At 38.7% G+C, this 15,240-nt stretch overlaps 1 protein-coding gene across 2 annotated transcripts in view; it reads right to left on the bottom strand.

Moving 5' to 3' along the window:
* Positions 1-4,700: 4,700 nt before the first annotated feature.
* Positions 4,701-15,240, bottom strand: part of LOC116236505 (E3 SUMO-protein ligase RanBP2) — a 30,321-nt gene continuing 19,781 nt past the window's right edge. The window contains exons 21-29 of one of the 2 annotated variants that reach the window (XM_031605159.2): positions 12,500-12,667; positions 11,992-12,072; positions 10,968-11,155; positions 10,051-10,282; positions 9,435-9,533; positions 9,130-9,275; positions 7,270-7,543; positions 6,780-7,114; positions 4,701-5,276 (exon numbers count right to left, since the gene is read on the bottom strand). In XM_031605159.2, coding sequence (XP_031461019.2) covers positions 4,971-5,276; positions 6,780-7,114; positions 7,270-7,543; positions 9,130-9,275; positions 9,435-9,533; positions 10,051-10,282; positions 10,968-11,155; positions 11,992-12,072; positions 12,500-12,667 — 1,829 coding nt within the window. In that variant the 3' untranslated portion in view covers positions 4,701-4,970. The remainder of the gene's footprint in view (positions 5,277-6,779; positions 7,115-7,269; positions 7,544-9,129; positions 9,276-9,434; positions 9,534-10,050; positions 10,283-10,967; positions 11,156-11,991; positions 12,073-12,499; positions 12,668-15,240) is intronic. The other variant, XM_031605160.2, reaches the window with a different exon arrangement.

The raw sequence follows: 15,240 nt of genomic DNA, 5'->3' as shown, positions 1-15,240 counted from the left end.
CCCTCAATTACACTTCCACGCACCATCAACAACTACGCTTCCATCTACCAACAACTACACCTTCACGTACCATCAAAACAGTTTGTCCTACTCCCTTTCAGAACCTACAAATCAAACAATACAGTTCTTCACTTTCCACAAACACCCAGCACTTAGTTTCAAGATTAGAATACTCAGTTATAAAAACTGGTCCTGCTACTTCATATATGTTCCTGGTTTCTTATTTGATATTCTGTCTCAGCTGCAACATCTCTCCTGTGAGCCCAAATACAATCCAGAGATCATTTTTGGTATCTTTCTAGACACCCCGTGTCCATAACAGCTTCTTAGATAACACTTTCACACCATAAACGTAACAATCACAAAGACAGTGACAATAATCAGCACAATTTATCCTCAGGATCCTTCCTCTCTCCAGTTCCCCATAGGACCTGATCTTTCTTCTGCATTCCTTTCCCACACTTGCATAGCTGACTGGTTAATCACGCCTCTTTCTCCTCCAGTAGACAACATATCCATGATAACATCATTTCCATCCATGAGTAGAAATCAGGCTCTATAAATTGATCGAATTGTTCTGCTACTCTTTGGGATCCTCAGTTAAGGAATTCATTTCCTTCTTGAAATTCCTAACCTTTCTGCAAGTAACAAGGGGAAGGCATCAGCATACCCTATTTCCCCTAGACCTAACAGGACTTCCCTAAGAGGGTATATATTGAAGTATTAATAAGGTTAGTGTTAGAGAAAGGAAAATTCTCCAGGTCCCATCTACATTGTTCTAATTCCCTCAGTAATTAAGAAAGTGCACTCTCCATAGGACCTTGCACAGGATCAGCAGCATGGCCACTCCCTGCCTCTGCAGAGACCGCTGCTGCTTGCATTACTTTAGAACTTCAAGGGGGGTGAAAGTTATCTAAGGGATCCCATTTATGATCTTTCTGCTTCTCTCTCTTCTCTTTTGAACTTTGACTCTTTCTTGCGAGGAACTGGTTTACTTTTTGCTGCCATTAAGCATCATAAGCTAATTCTGTTTCAGAGAAAGGAGTCTTACTGTTTACATACAAATTCAAAGTCTGACAAACCCAATCTCTGTCAGACTCACGTTTTGGTCAAAATGTTTTTCCTTGTAGTGGCTCTCTAGGCTATGTCTGTACACAATATTTAAACATCTTTTTTCTGTTCTTGTCCCTAGCTTTGGGATTCTTTTTTCAATTCTGAAGCTTTTTTTCCTAAGGGGCTATCTCTAGGCACGATTCCAGGGACCCTTTTCCCCTATTCTCAGAAGCTCCTATTACCCATCCCTCCGGAACGCTGCTGTGAACCCTGCAGCTCATAGATTACCACACTCTGATTCTTGGATTTTGGGCCCAATCCCTTCAGAGCACCTCGCTCCGATTCCTGGATTAATAGGGGTGTAGTGCTGGCACTTCTTCAAGTGCACACTGTACTGCACACCAACAGCCCCCTCCCGAGACTCTTCCTTTCACCAACAAAGCTGCTTCGTCTGTCCCTGGCCGTGCCCCACGTGGGACAACAGAACCACAGATCGGGACTCTGCACTTGCTTTGCACTGAACGTGCGTCCCACCACGCACACTCAAGAGTCTCAACTGACCCCCAAAGCAAGAATTAAATTCCCTTATCTTCGTCCATGTACGAAGTTACCGGGTTGCAATGGCGTGCCTACCTGCCCCTTGGCTTTCTCAGAGTCCGTCCTTTATGTAACAATCTCGGTTTCCTATCGACCATCCCAAGGAATCACCTCACCACCCAGACAGGACTGCTAAAATCAGTGGGGTGCACCTATCCTGTCCAGGGCAGCGAAGGGGACTCCCCAAGAGGCGATAATGATCCCGGATGAGCCCCCAAATTGTTGGAAATATCCAAATAATTTATCAGGACGGTATCTCTGATAAAGCAGATTTTATTTGCAATTGCAATGGCAGGCCTCCTGCAAGCAGGAGTGCACGCAGAAAGCAGCGTTACATTCTTATGTCCTATTACTTGACGCTTATCTCTTTCTCCCCTTGTTCCTCATTGGCTGAGTACTTCAGGTTCACAATCTTCCCGACGCTCAGCTAAATGTACAGATACTGGCTAAACATAAATTTTTGCTAGCTAAGCATATATCGCTAATGAGTTAACTTCTCACACTTGCTCATTCAACACTTGGTCATTGTTTCTAGACATGCTCGTCCTTGCATAGAGATAAGCTTGGAAGGAGGATAGGGGGGAGTATCTTGATGCCTGCCTGTTGCATCCCAACCTACCAAGGTTGCCTACCCAAGGCAATCTAGCCTTGTGGAGGCCCTGGCTTCATCGATGTTTGTTAAGTCTGTTTTTCTTTTGTTGAGGGTCTCTTATCCAAACAGAACAGCCCTATGATATGCTTTCTAGTCCATAGTACTATACTTACACTATTCAGAACATTTAAAAACTACTGCAGTTTTGCAAGCAAGAATTAATCACACAATTCAGCAACTATATTTCTAAATTATGTTACTAACATATACAGTATTTCTACTATTTCTCATCAGCTATTTCTAAGGACAAGTTACAAAATACAAATATATTGTGCTCTATTTGTTTAGACCAATTCCCCCTTTTTAATATCTAATGCAGAAACAACATTCCAATCCTACAATTCTCTCCTTTTCTTCTTTTTACGTTTTGATTTCTGCAATTCTTTTACACAGTACATTGCATCACAGGGGCTGGGCGTGGAGAAACAACTGAGGGAGAAACGGGCAGGCTGGAGGCTTCATTTAAACAGTCAGGCTGCAGCAGAAGCGTATCCATTAAGTACATTATGGGCTGCAAAGATGCAAAATGAAACTGGTAGACAAGAGGCAAGCTGTTATGTGCCCATTCAAACAACCAGAATCCTAACCTCGTTTCTCCAGGCAACATCCCTTTCTTCTGGTGAACACCAGCTGGGGTTTATTCTGTGCTAAGAAATGCCTCCTGGAGCTCAGCTAAAGGTTTACTTACCGTTCCCTCGGGTACTCCCAGTCTGGCATAGATAATGAGAAGCAATGCAGACTGCTCACTTTCTGTGTGTCACTAAAACACAAAGATTGTGGCAGCAGTTCACAGGTTGCAGCTCAATATAATCAAAATACAACTTTTCTTTTTTAAGATACCATTTTACAGTTTAATGCCTACGCAAGCAGTGCTCCTTCAGGCAACTGAGGAAAAAGGCACTCTTTCTATCCTTAAGAAAAGCTACATACGTTGAACTTCTATATTCTTAACTTACATAGCAACGGTAAATTGATTATTTTGAAAAGAATATTGGTAAGTCATAGAATCATAGAATTGCTCAGGTTGGAAAAGACCTTAAAGATCCTCGAGTCCAACCACAACCTAACCATACTACCCTAACAATCTTCTGCTAAAGCATGTCCCTGAGCACCACATCCAAATGGTTTTTAAACACATCCAGGGATGGTGACTCAACCACCTCCCTGGGGAGCCTATTCCAGTGCTTAACAACCCTTTCTGTAAAGAAGTGTTTCCTGATATCCAACCTAAGCGCAACTTAAGGCCTTTTCCCCTTGTCCTCTCACCAGCAAAGAGACCAGCCCTGCTGTAAGCACCTTTCAGATACTGGAAGAGAGCAATAAGGCTCCCCCTCAGCCTCCTTTTCCCCAGACTGAACAGCCCCAGTTCCTTCTGCCTCTCCTCATAGGGCATATTCTCCAAGCCCTTCACTCGTTTTGTTGCCCTTCTCTGAATCTGCTCCAGCACCTCTATGTCCTTTCCGTACTGAGGTGCCCAAAACTGAACACAGTACTCAAGGTGAGGCCTCACCAGTACCAAGTCCAGGGGCAGGATGACTTCCCTAGTCCTGCTCACTGCACCATTCCTGATACAAGCCAGGATGCCATATTGGCCCTCTTGGCCACCCGGGCACACTGCTGGCTCATATTCAGCTGAATGCCCATCAGTACACCAAGATCCATTTCTGCCAGGCAGCTTTCCAGCCACTCCTCCCCAAGCCTGTAGGGTTGCCTGAGGTTGTTGTGACCAAAATGCAGGACCCAACACTTGGCCCTATTGAAACTCACACAGTAAACCTTGGCTGGGCCAATAGTCCTGGCATTGAGTTGTAAAGTAAAAAAAATATATATATAAATTATTCATGCAATTTCACCATTAAGACATGGAATTTTTAAAGACAAAACACAGTCAGTTGTGCAATGTCCAAGTCTGCCACAGGAGACAGAGCTGATAAACAAATCGAGAAGACAGCCACAAGTGCCCTCTGTCATAGTTACAGCAGCAAGTTATACTATAGCTTTTGAAATAACATTCAAAGTTCATTAGAGAGTTGTCACTAAACTGTGTAAGTCACTTCAAAGTCTTATATACAAAAGAAACTGAGGTCTGAAAGGTAATTTTCTCTAGCAAGTAACAGTGAAATTCTGTATCCAAGAATGTATGTAGGAACTACTCTTATCCTTTGATTATTGAAGTGTTAGAGACTGTGAACAGTACGAAACAGCATTCACCTGGCTAGCTACCTTGACTTGTTTTCTGTTGAGAATAAGAATTACATTTCCAAGGCCTTTGGTTTACTGGCCAGCAGTTATAGCATCTTCAATTTGTGTATTCAAAGGAAAGATGTACAGGAGCAGGAAGCCAGACCACGCAAGACTTTGTTCTGTTTCTAAACAAGCCAAAGTGAGGATAGGACAATTATTTTAACAAGACTAAGATTTAATTTTTAAAATTTGACATTCAATACAAATGTCAGGATAACACAAATACACCTGAAATATGCCAGTGTCTGAACTTTATTTAACATGCAAAAAAAAATCAATTTGAACACATAAAAAACAACTATGAGCTGTAATTTTACATTTATACATCAGAAGTGTCCATTTTTAAGAAGTTGAAATAATTAGTTAATAACATCTAAATACCAATTCATACCACTAGAACATCTGTATACTCAAAGCCATAATTCTATGTTTGCCCACAGTCTGTAATGACAACTCTTCCATTTACTAGCCCTTTAGGAGAACCAAAGGATTCAATCTTTTTCACGACATCCATTCCATCTTTCACAAATCCAAATACCACATGTTTAAAGTCCAAGTGTTCTGCTTTTTTGAGTGTTATGAAGAACTGAGAGTTATTCGTATCTCGGCCCCTATTTGCCATTGACAGCAAGCCAGGACCAGTATGTTTCACTTCAAAATTCTCATCTTCAAATGCTTCTCCATAAATTGATCGTCCACCTGTTCCATCATGGTTTGTTATATCACCTCCCTTTAAAAAAAAAAAAAAGTGGACAGAATTAACTTACAAGTCCCAAAACATTAACTAATAATATTCTCTTTCAGTAAGAAAGAATTCCATTTGGAAGAACATAAGTAAACCTCAACATTACTTTTCACAGGTACCATATTTACTTGGCTACAAGGCATCTCAGCTTCATCAGCTTTGATCTTGGTAACAAAACATTAGCATGAAGTTTCTCATTTTTACTGAGTGCAGCATTTTATCTTCCTGGTCCATATCCCTAGACCACTATTTCACACTGTCTGCTTTCTACATCATTTTGCCTTTCCAGCTGGCACCTGCATTATCTCACTGAGGCACAGAAACTCCTGATCACTGCCTGTTCAGGACAGTGACTACTGCTAGTGAGCAGTGTTTTTGCCTTTCCACATGGTAGCAGGTTTTTGGCTTCTGATTATTTGACTACATGCACGAAGGTGATCATGTACTATACCATATATTTGAAGAAAATTCTGAAAGACAAGAAGTCTGAGGAGAAGTCTGGGCAGAGCAAACATGGATAATAGCTCACATTTTGTCAGGATAAACATGCTACAGCACACTTTCAAGAAAGTTACTTACAGCATGTAGAATAACCTGAAACAAGATTACATCCTAAATGAACAAGCAAAGCTCCTTTGCTCATCAAAAAGGCAAAAATAAAGTAAAAAAAAGAGCAGTAACAGGCATGCTTCAGATTCAGGTAATATCTAATCAAGACTGGACAGTTTTTTAGTTCTGGTGACAAGCTATTTGTATAATACTATAATCCTGAGTTACAAAGCTCTGTCTTCAGAGATGTAATGATATGCAAAAGCATTAGTATAGCATGTAAGAGGTTGCTTTATTTTATCTGTTTCAAGTCATTACAAGTCACATCAAATTAGTTGTGAGAATTCTGGGAAAGAAGGGAAGGTATATATGAACAGAGATCAATCTCCCATGCCTTCAGAATTTATGAAAGACTTGCTGGTACTACTAACACGCAAAACCAGTGCTGTCTGCATAGGTTTCACACACAATGCAAGCTGATACTCTAAGTGGGAAATCTGAGTAATTTAAGGACAAAGTCACAGCATGATATGAGACCTAGAGGACTTCTATGGCTGAGATGTGAGAGTCTAAAATAATTGAATTTCACAGTGGAGGTTATGTGAAATACAAAGCACACTTCAAACAGTCAATAGAAGCCTGACAAGTAGGTGCTCTTAGCACGTGAGCATACGAAAGTTTCTCTTTTGTAGAAAAGAAGGCTGAATATTAGTTTTGGAAAGCCTCAATTTCCTTGCAAATTCTGTCCCTTGTCCATGCTAAGAAGATTCTTCCTTATTTTTTTTTCTGTACTAACATAGCAGCACTAAATAACTCTAAAGCATTTGGCTTAGGGCAGCACAAGCTGCTTGTGCCATTCCTTATCTCCTACTTTGCAGCATCATTGTTAGCCAAGATGGGTTTCAATCTCTCAGTGAGAAGTCTTCACATTAAGCTTACCTGACATATGAAGTCACTAACGATTCTGTGAAATGTGGTATTCTTGAATCCAAAGCCTTTCTCCCCGGTGCACAGGGCCCTGAAGTTTTCAGCTGTTCGAGGGACAATATTTGAAAACAGCTCCATGGTTATGCGTCCTAAAGGTTCATCGTTGGCAGAAACGTTAAAATACACAACAGGGTTGGTGTCCTTTGACAGCTCTGCTGCCAGAGAGAGGTGGCCCTTCTGTAGCTCTGACAAGTTTTGCTGGCATTCTTCAAATCTCCTCTTGAAAGAATTAGCCAGTTCTTGAACTTTAAATCTGACTGCAAATTGTTCTACTTTCACTTCACCATCTGAAAATAAATCCAAGAAGAAATTTCCTTAGCTCTATTCACTGTAGCCAGAGATTAGTAGCTTTTGTTCTGTCTAATTTCCAGCATAAAAAAAAAAGCCAAACAAACTGCAGAACATACTGAGAAGAACTGTAAAAACCACTCAATCAACTCACCAGCGTAATCCGTAGCTGTCCAAATTAAAACATTGTTTGATGTATCAGAGGGCACTAAGTTCATTTCTTTGGTGATGACATGGTTTGCACACACTTTAAGAACTTGGTCCCTTCTCATAAGGATCCTGTAATATTTCTTCTGTGTATGGAAAAGGATCTTAAGCTCTCCAACACCACGCTCCTTCCACTGAGTAGCATCTCTGTCCCACCTGTACAGTTTCGCCCTCTCTTTAAAGAGAATTTCTTCATCTTCTTCTCCAGATTTTACCTCCACCTAAAACACAGCACAGTACTGTGTGACTTCTCCAGATGTCATCACCAATAACACTTACAATTCTGACATCAGGTAATACAAAATTATCCAACGTTTTCCTTTCTCAAGTGGTTTGTACTTACAGCTCTATAGACACTCATCATGCACTGAAGTGAACGAAAAGCCCTGCCTTCTCAAAATATAAGAAGGCCAAACAAATTCCAGTGTTTGAAATTCATTTTAGCAATACAACACAACATCCCCATGCTACATAGGAAGTTGTTTGTGGGTGTTTTTTTTTTTTTAAGCTATCAAGTGTTCTGGCTTATTTCCCAATAAAATTTCAGGTCTGCTGAATGATGTACTAAGTGATAACACAGCACTGTTAGCATTTCAGGTGTTACCCTTTTAAAGACAGTTAAATAATTTAATACTGGCATTTGTCAGAATAAGTATCAACTGAAAATAAAGGGAGGCCTCACAGCTGCATATCTTCCTCACTTTATATGCACATATTACTCATTTTTAACATCCTTGAGTTAACACATCTTCCAAAGCTAAAGAAAACTTGAAAGAACTGGAGAAATACATGACAGACAAGCATTTCTGGTGGGAGAAGTGACACTGAAGGAGAAAAAAAGCAGGTAAGGCAAGAAAAAAAACTACAGAAGTCATAACGTAATTAACAGACAAGGAAAGGCAGACAAGATATTGAAGAGGAAGACATTTTGCAGACTTCATCAGATCAGCTGTTCCAATTAAAGGCCACTACATACTGTTTATTTGTGCTGTATTAGTCTTGTTTCATCTTATTTATTATATATTTATATATATTTATATATTTATTATTCATCTTGTTTCATTATACTAATGTGCAATTAAGTTATATTCTTTACACGAAGCCAAACTAGAAGATCATAGTCATTGCAAGCTACTCAACTTACTGGATGCACTAAGGTTAAATAAGAAATCCAGACACGAACAACTGTGTTAAGCCTTACAAAGTTACATAAGGCTACTTCAAATTAAACTAATCTTTACTTAAGCTTAAAATTCTTTTACTTCCTAAAAAGCTATTTATTTTCCAACTACAAATGTGAATTTTCTTAGCCTCTTACATTGTGTTCCATCCTTATTGCTTGGCCATTCCAGAACTCTCACATCTAGCTTAGAGCAACAAAACTCACCCATTTGGAAGGCTTTCACAGAACTCAAGCTACAGGTCATCAATAGAAAAATCACAGAGCTGTATTTCCATTATTCAAGCTCCCCCTCCACATAATTTTTCAAATACATTATAATGAATTAGTTTTTAACTTTTCAAAGTTACTTGTACAGATCTGTATGACCAACACTATCTCAAAGAATAAAATATTAAAGTTCGCATCATTAATTGATTTGCACTTCCCCAGTGCAAAGTTGTACTAAGATTCAGAACAGCAAGGTGCGTCCACACAGGCAGAGTAAAAAAATACAGAACATAAGGAAATAGACAACAAAGCACAAAAGACAGAAAGGAAGGTTAAATCTTTTATCTTTTCTTCTTAAACCTGCTGTTAGCAGATACATTTATCTTAATACTTTTTAAGTCCTGAAAGTTCCCTCACCTCTGGTAAGGAGACAATTGGCTCAAAGTGGATATCATCACTGTGTACCACCTCATCATCACTACCACCTTCATCTTCTTCTGCCTTACTGGCTGACTGTACTCCAAAAACAGCTGCTCCTGTGTTTGCCCATTTGAAGTTTTTATCTACAATTAAGAGATTTGCATTTTAAACTTGTCATCAAGAACAAAGATTACACAAATTTACATTGTTTAACAATATGTAGAAATCTGGTGCACAGAGGTTTATCATAGGAAACACAAATCAAGATGCTTATCTGTACCAGAGGCTTAAGCTTAACTCACCTTTAGAGCCAAAAGCAAAGTCTCCAGAGTTCTTGGAAGCCAGATCCGCAAACGACAAGCCTGAAGCATTACCAAAGCCAAATGAGATAGGTTTGTTTTCTGTCAAAGATGGAAAAGTTAAGTGTTTTTCTCCCTCTCTAAGGAAAAAATTTTTTCTTACAACTGTATGACATCAAAAACTGAAGAAGCCTTAACATGTGCACGTGACTTCTCATAATGACACTTTTTATTATAGTCCAAAAAACTGCTCAAGACTGAGTTTCAGCATGCTATTTCTGAGACTCTGCAGATCCACACAGCTTGAATGAGTATTCACACGGTATTCAACAGTACACTAATAAAAGTATAAATCATACAACAGAGAGTAGTAGTGCTCTGTAGTAGAGTCATCTGAACATACTTTTTGATAGGCACAAGTATTTTCATTTCCCTTCATATTTTCACTAGACTAATACCTGCGCTTCAAATTCAGTGCTGTATCAATGCAATCAATGTTCAATGCAATGGCTAAAGTTTGCTTTTTTAAAGGTCAATTTAATTAAGCTTGTACACACACACAACACACACACACACACACACACACCGAAACAAACCATTACATACTCCCAAACTTTACCTTGTGTTGACTCGGAACATTCAGAATCACTTTCTTTTTTAGTTGACAGGTCCACAGGTTTATCATCACCTCCTGGTAAATTCTGTGATACATGAGCAGTTTCTCTGGAATCTGCTTCTTCACTGCTAGCAGCTGACTGCACAAATACCGTCGTTGCTTCACTAGTTGATGGAGTATGTAATTCTTCCTCACTTGTAGAGACTATGTCAGTTGAGCTTGTAACTTCACTCTCCTGAGATTAATAAAACAGTAAGCATATAAGCCAGGAGAGCCTAATATTCAAACCACATTAAGTCTGGACACTAAGAATAACCACTTCCTTCAAAAAAAGCCACATTCCCCCTCTGCTCTCCCTCCCTCCCATGTTATCAATTTCTTCATTTAATTACAATAGCAGTGGAAAAAAATCACGATACTAAGTTCTCAGACTCCAACTTTCCTATAGCTTTACTAATGTTTCAAAACAGGTAACTAACAGGGAATAAGAGAAGTGAATAAATGGGAAAAAAACCCTAAGAACTGTTGTTGGAAGGTTTCAGACATTCTCCATTACTCTTAACACGCACTCGAGTTCAACTTGACAAGAGACTGAAGTACCTCTGAAGCAGTATGATTCCAAAACAAGCACCATTTCTCTTGGGAATTTCTCTGAAATCACTTAACTCTTACATACCTGCTAGGAGGAATTCTACTAGCCAAAGTTCTTTCTACTTTAGGAGGTAAAGCTGTTTCCTTTCTCTCCCTGAAAATTTAAGATCTGTACCTTAGTTCCAGTGCCAGAACAGACTTGAGACACAGTCAAACAAGTCAAGTAGTTTTTAATCTGCTGGATATTTTATTTCTTACTAAGTGAAAATAGTCTAAGAATAATACTGCAAATTTATTGCCAAAACTTTTCATGAAGACTCGACTCATACTTTCTTTTCCTGAGTGTTAGCTTCTTTCTGAGAGCCTTCTGGACTGGCATCCTCTGCATTACTACTAATGCCACAGACAGATGTGGAAGCGACCTGTGGAGTTTCTTCTTCAGTCTTCTCCTCTGGAGGTTTAGTTTCGGAAGCAGTAACACATTCCCTCTCCAATTCATGTCTGACTGGTGTGCCTACTGCAAAGAACAAAAATTAGTGGAAAACAGCTGATAAAACAGCTTAATACTGTGATCATTTTTGACATATACATTATAAACTAACCTAATGATACTCAGAACATCTTAAATTTAAAACTTTTGTAATAGCATCATTATTTTAAAAGTCACTCACTTGAGGTAACTAAGGAACTGTACATTTGTCATACTGTGGTTTTCTGTTGCTATCAAAGAACCTCCATGCAATAATGAAGACTTCAATTTTGCAACTGCCACTACTACTAGCTTCTTTTCATACTTATATTTTAGTAGCTCAATATATGCCACCTTTTTTTAGTACACAGAAAGTCAGCCTCAGAAAGCAAGCCTCATTTACAGACCTATTCAAATTCATTTATCAAACACTGCTATTCGAGGCACAGCCAAAATAACCACGAACACATAAGCAAGCATATTCATTCTTCCACACTTGTATGTTTAGCTATAAAAACCCTACAGCTGTATTTTTAGAACAGTGTACTTTAAAAAAAAAAAAAAGCATGTACTAACTCTTATAATTCAAGTCAACTATCTGCAAAAGTAGCAAACATTCACAGCAGTAAACAGTTTCTCCATGCCCCAGTCTTTCAAGGCATCTTGCAAAGCTCAGCTCCACACAGTCAAAAGAGAGGCAGAAGCCCGAGGGTAGGATAACAGTTTTGATGTTCTTGTTTGGAGGGTCTCTAAAATGTAGATTGGTGTTTCTAACAGTACCCACCTCAGGAAATAGCAAGTTAACCTCAGAGCCTAAATGTCCTCCAGATTTAAAGATTCAGGTTCAACATCTAAGAAACTAACCATTCTGTTTTCAGACATACCTTGCCATTTCCTTTTTTCTTTTTCATTGCTGGGATACAGTCTTCCATTAAGTTTCTTAACTGCTGTTTCATAGTCTTCATCTTAAACACAGGAAACAAGTATGAGTTCTTAGGAATCTTCCAATTACAGAGAAGTCTAAATTTGTTAAGTTCTTCAGACTCACAAGCCTGATCAAGCACACAAGACTTCTGCACTTATTTTAAGAACCTGAAACATCAGCAGCAAGCTTCCAATTCTTATTTACGTACCTGTGCTTTATTACATCACTGACACTTTCTCTGCCTAGATTTATGGCACAGGTTTCATGTTTTCAGAAAACAAGCATCGTGTTAGTTTTATTAGGAGTATCACAAAACAGATTTGGGAAGGGAGACAGAGGGTCATTGGCCAAAAGGAAGATGGCAGTTGTCATCAATTTCAACAATATTAGTGTCTGTTGATTCTAGAAGTACAGTACATATTCCCTACAAAAAAAGGAACACTAAGATTAACCTTGACATTCCTTACCATCATCCTCTTCACTCACATATCCAGGCTTATTCTTGTAACAGAAGAAGGTTGAAGGTAGCTTGAGAAAGCCTGCGAGAGCTCTCTGCTCTGGGGTAGGTGTGAGCTCGTACACTATCATAACATCATCAGATGGTGGAGTGTCTGAAGGCTCAGCTGTCTTCTCAGCTTTGTATATAAATAGAAAAAAATGAAAATTAAATTATTTCGTAACAGCAGCAAAATTAGCTCCCCACTGCCCACGTTACAGAGTTGAATTAATACTCTGACAGATAGAAACAGATTTGAAACCTACGTTTCTCTTGTTTCTTCCTCTGGATGACTACCAAAATTACAGAACACTAGGACAAAGTTACAGATCGTGGTATGACGTAAGTAGTTCTAATCTGCATGCCCAACTATATCCTATGACCTTTGAAATTTAAGTCTTAGATCAGGAACAGGTCAGCATTTTTATATTGTTACAAAAATTATTTATGGCTTTACGCCAAACAATACAACTACAGGGAAGAGCCATGTGGGTATCATCTATAGAGGAGAAGCAAAACCTAGGACTGAAAAATAGAGTAATAAATGTAAAGCTGTCTGGAGCAACATGTACTACTGCTGAACTTTGAGCATTTGAAATTCCAGACAATACTAAACAGCAACTAAATAGAACTTAACTCAAATCACTTCCGGGAAATCTGTGCTTCTAACTCACCTCAACTTTTTACCATAATTGCTATTAGTGAAACTTTTTATAGTAGTAATCTTGTAGTTCTGTGCTACAGAAGCAACTAAAATACTGCTCTCAGCCTTCTGAAATTTAACTAGTTTTTCCAGCAAGAAGAAATTCCTTACTGATTTTATTATGTAACTACTTCTCCTCCTTAGAACATAAAGTAGCTTATTCAGTACAAGCAGAATAACCATGACAATCAAAGGTTAAATCTAAAGATGTAAAGTTATTGTAAAAGAATGGATGCAGAGAAGGATGTATCAGTTTAAGGGTCACCTGTATGAATAGTGGGTTTTTTCGTTTGTTTAGATCGGTAATTTAGAAGTCAAAGCTGAAGAGAAACACACAGGTTAACTATTAATAAGAAGTAGTCCATAAGCACATTAATATCCATATACTGGCTGTTTCTAAGAATAGATTGATTGCTTTAGAAAGTCAGCCCACTTGATAACATGCTCCAGTTTAGGTACGTATTAAGCTATGCAGCAGAATTTGAAGCTCAATTTCCTTTTTATGACAACTTGTTTGCCTACTTGATGGCACAACACAGTCAAAGTGGAACCTGAAGCTTCAGATAGGAACCAGAGTACTACTCGCTTCCCTAGGAACACTGATTTTTCCTGCTCCCACTACTTCCCTCCAGCAGTGTAAAAGCAATGTGAGTAGTACTAGAGAAAAAGTAGTACCCAAAGTTCTAAGTACCATTTCAATTCTAACAATGCTTTTAAGTATTCCTTTCCCAGCCTTTCTGTCCCAATTGATTAACTTCCTTTCTTTAGAAGTTAATTACTTCAGTTTCCTTCTACAGCAGTCCTATGAAGTAATCCTTTTTGATGATTTCAGATCTCAATAGCTCTTCTGAGCCTACATCCGAAGTAGATGTACAATAAGGTTCCTGAACAACAAGTCTGAATTCCTCAGATGGAAAAGCTAGAGATGATTTAATATATTTTCTCAGAACCTTACACACACACAAATAAAATAACTCCAGCTGATTTAAGTAAGAATTGGTGGCATCCAGTACCATGCTACAAAAGTAGGCAGTCAAGCAAGTTCACATCCAGTTCATCACAGAAGTTCAAATAACCATAGTGCAAAGTAGCTGAACAGAAGAAACACATTAGAAACACACTAGGCCAGTTCAGATATCAACCCACAGGTAAAGCTCTCCACAGATTGACCAAAAGCTGATTAAGATCACAGTGGTCCCCAAAATCTACTCAAAGAAGTGACAAAAAGCAGCAAGAGTAAGGATTAAAACCTGTGTTTACCCTCAGAATATTAAGGCTGAGCATGACATTTGCTACATCACTTACATCAGCCTCCCCACAAGAAAATTAATTTTTCTTACTTATATAAGCTGAAAGCAGCAGTGCCATGGGTGTAGAGAGTATATTAAAAGACTGTTGCTTTTGTCATAACAGAACTTTCCAGTCAAGGGGAAAAAAAAACAACAAAAAAATTCCTAGTAGATAAAAGGAACAAAAAGAGCAATATCATGCACAACAATCATGCACACTTTTATTTCAGCTTTGACATGAAGACCAGATAGACTTAATATCTAACTAGTCTGTTTTTACTCCCCCTTGATGTCAGTACATAGTTGTTTCACTTGAAGTGAAAAGCACTAAGACTTAAATCCTTCCGCATGTAAGTGACAGGCTAACACACGACTGATATAACTGTGAACTTCAATGCTGAGCACTTGGGAAAAGTTTGTGAAAAGAGCTTAAGAAAAAACTAAGAAAAGTTCTGTTGTTTTGCATCTCCGTGGCAAATAACTTGAGGTTCAATTTCTTTTGAATGCTGCCCCAGCAAAACTCAGAAACCACTGACTGAAAGATATTCCCCATGAGGAGCTCTGATTAGCAAGACGACTTGCAAGAAGCACAGTTTAAAACATCTTACATAGACACAAACTAAAGGTGTAATAGCATGGTTAGGGATTCTGGATGTAAACAAGTCAGTTACATCAGCAAAAGCTTTATGAGTAGCAAAGGTGGATTCCATATTATATATG

The sequence above is a fragment of the Phasianus colchicus genome, chromosome 1 (assembly GCF_987193195.1).
Source record: "Phasianus colchicus chromosome 1, bPhaCol1.hap1.1, whole genome shotgun sequence".
In the NCBI taxonomy this organism is placed as follows: Eukaryota; Metazoa; Chordata; class Aves; order Galliformes; family Phasianidae; genus Phasianus; species Phasianus colchicus.
This window is presented reverse-complemented; position numbering and strand designations above follow the sequence as displayed.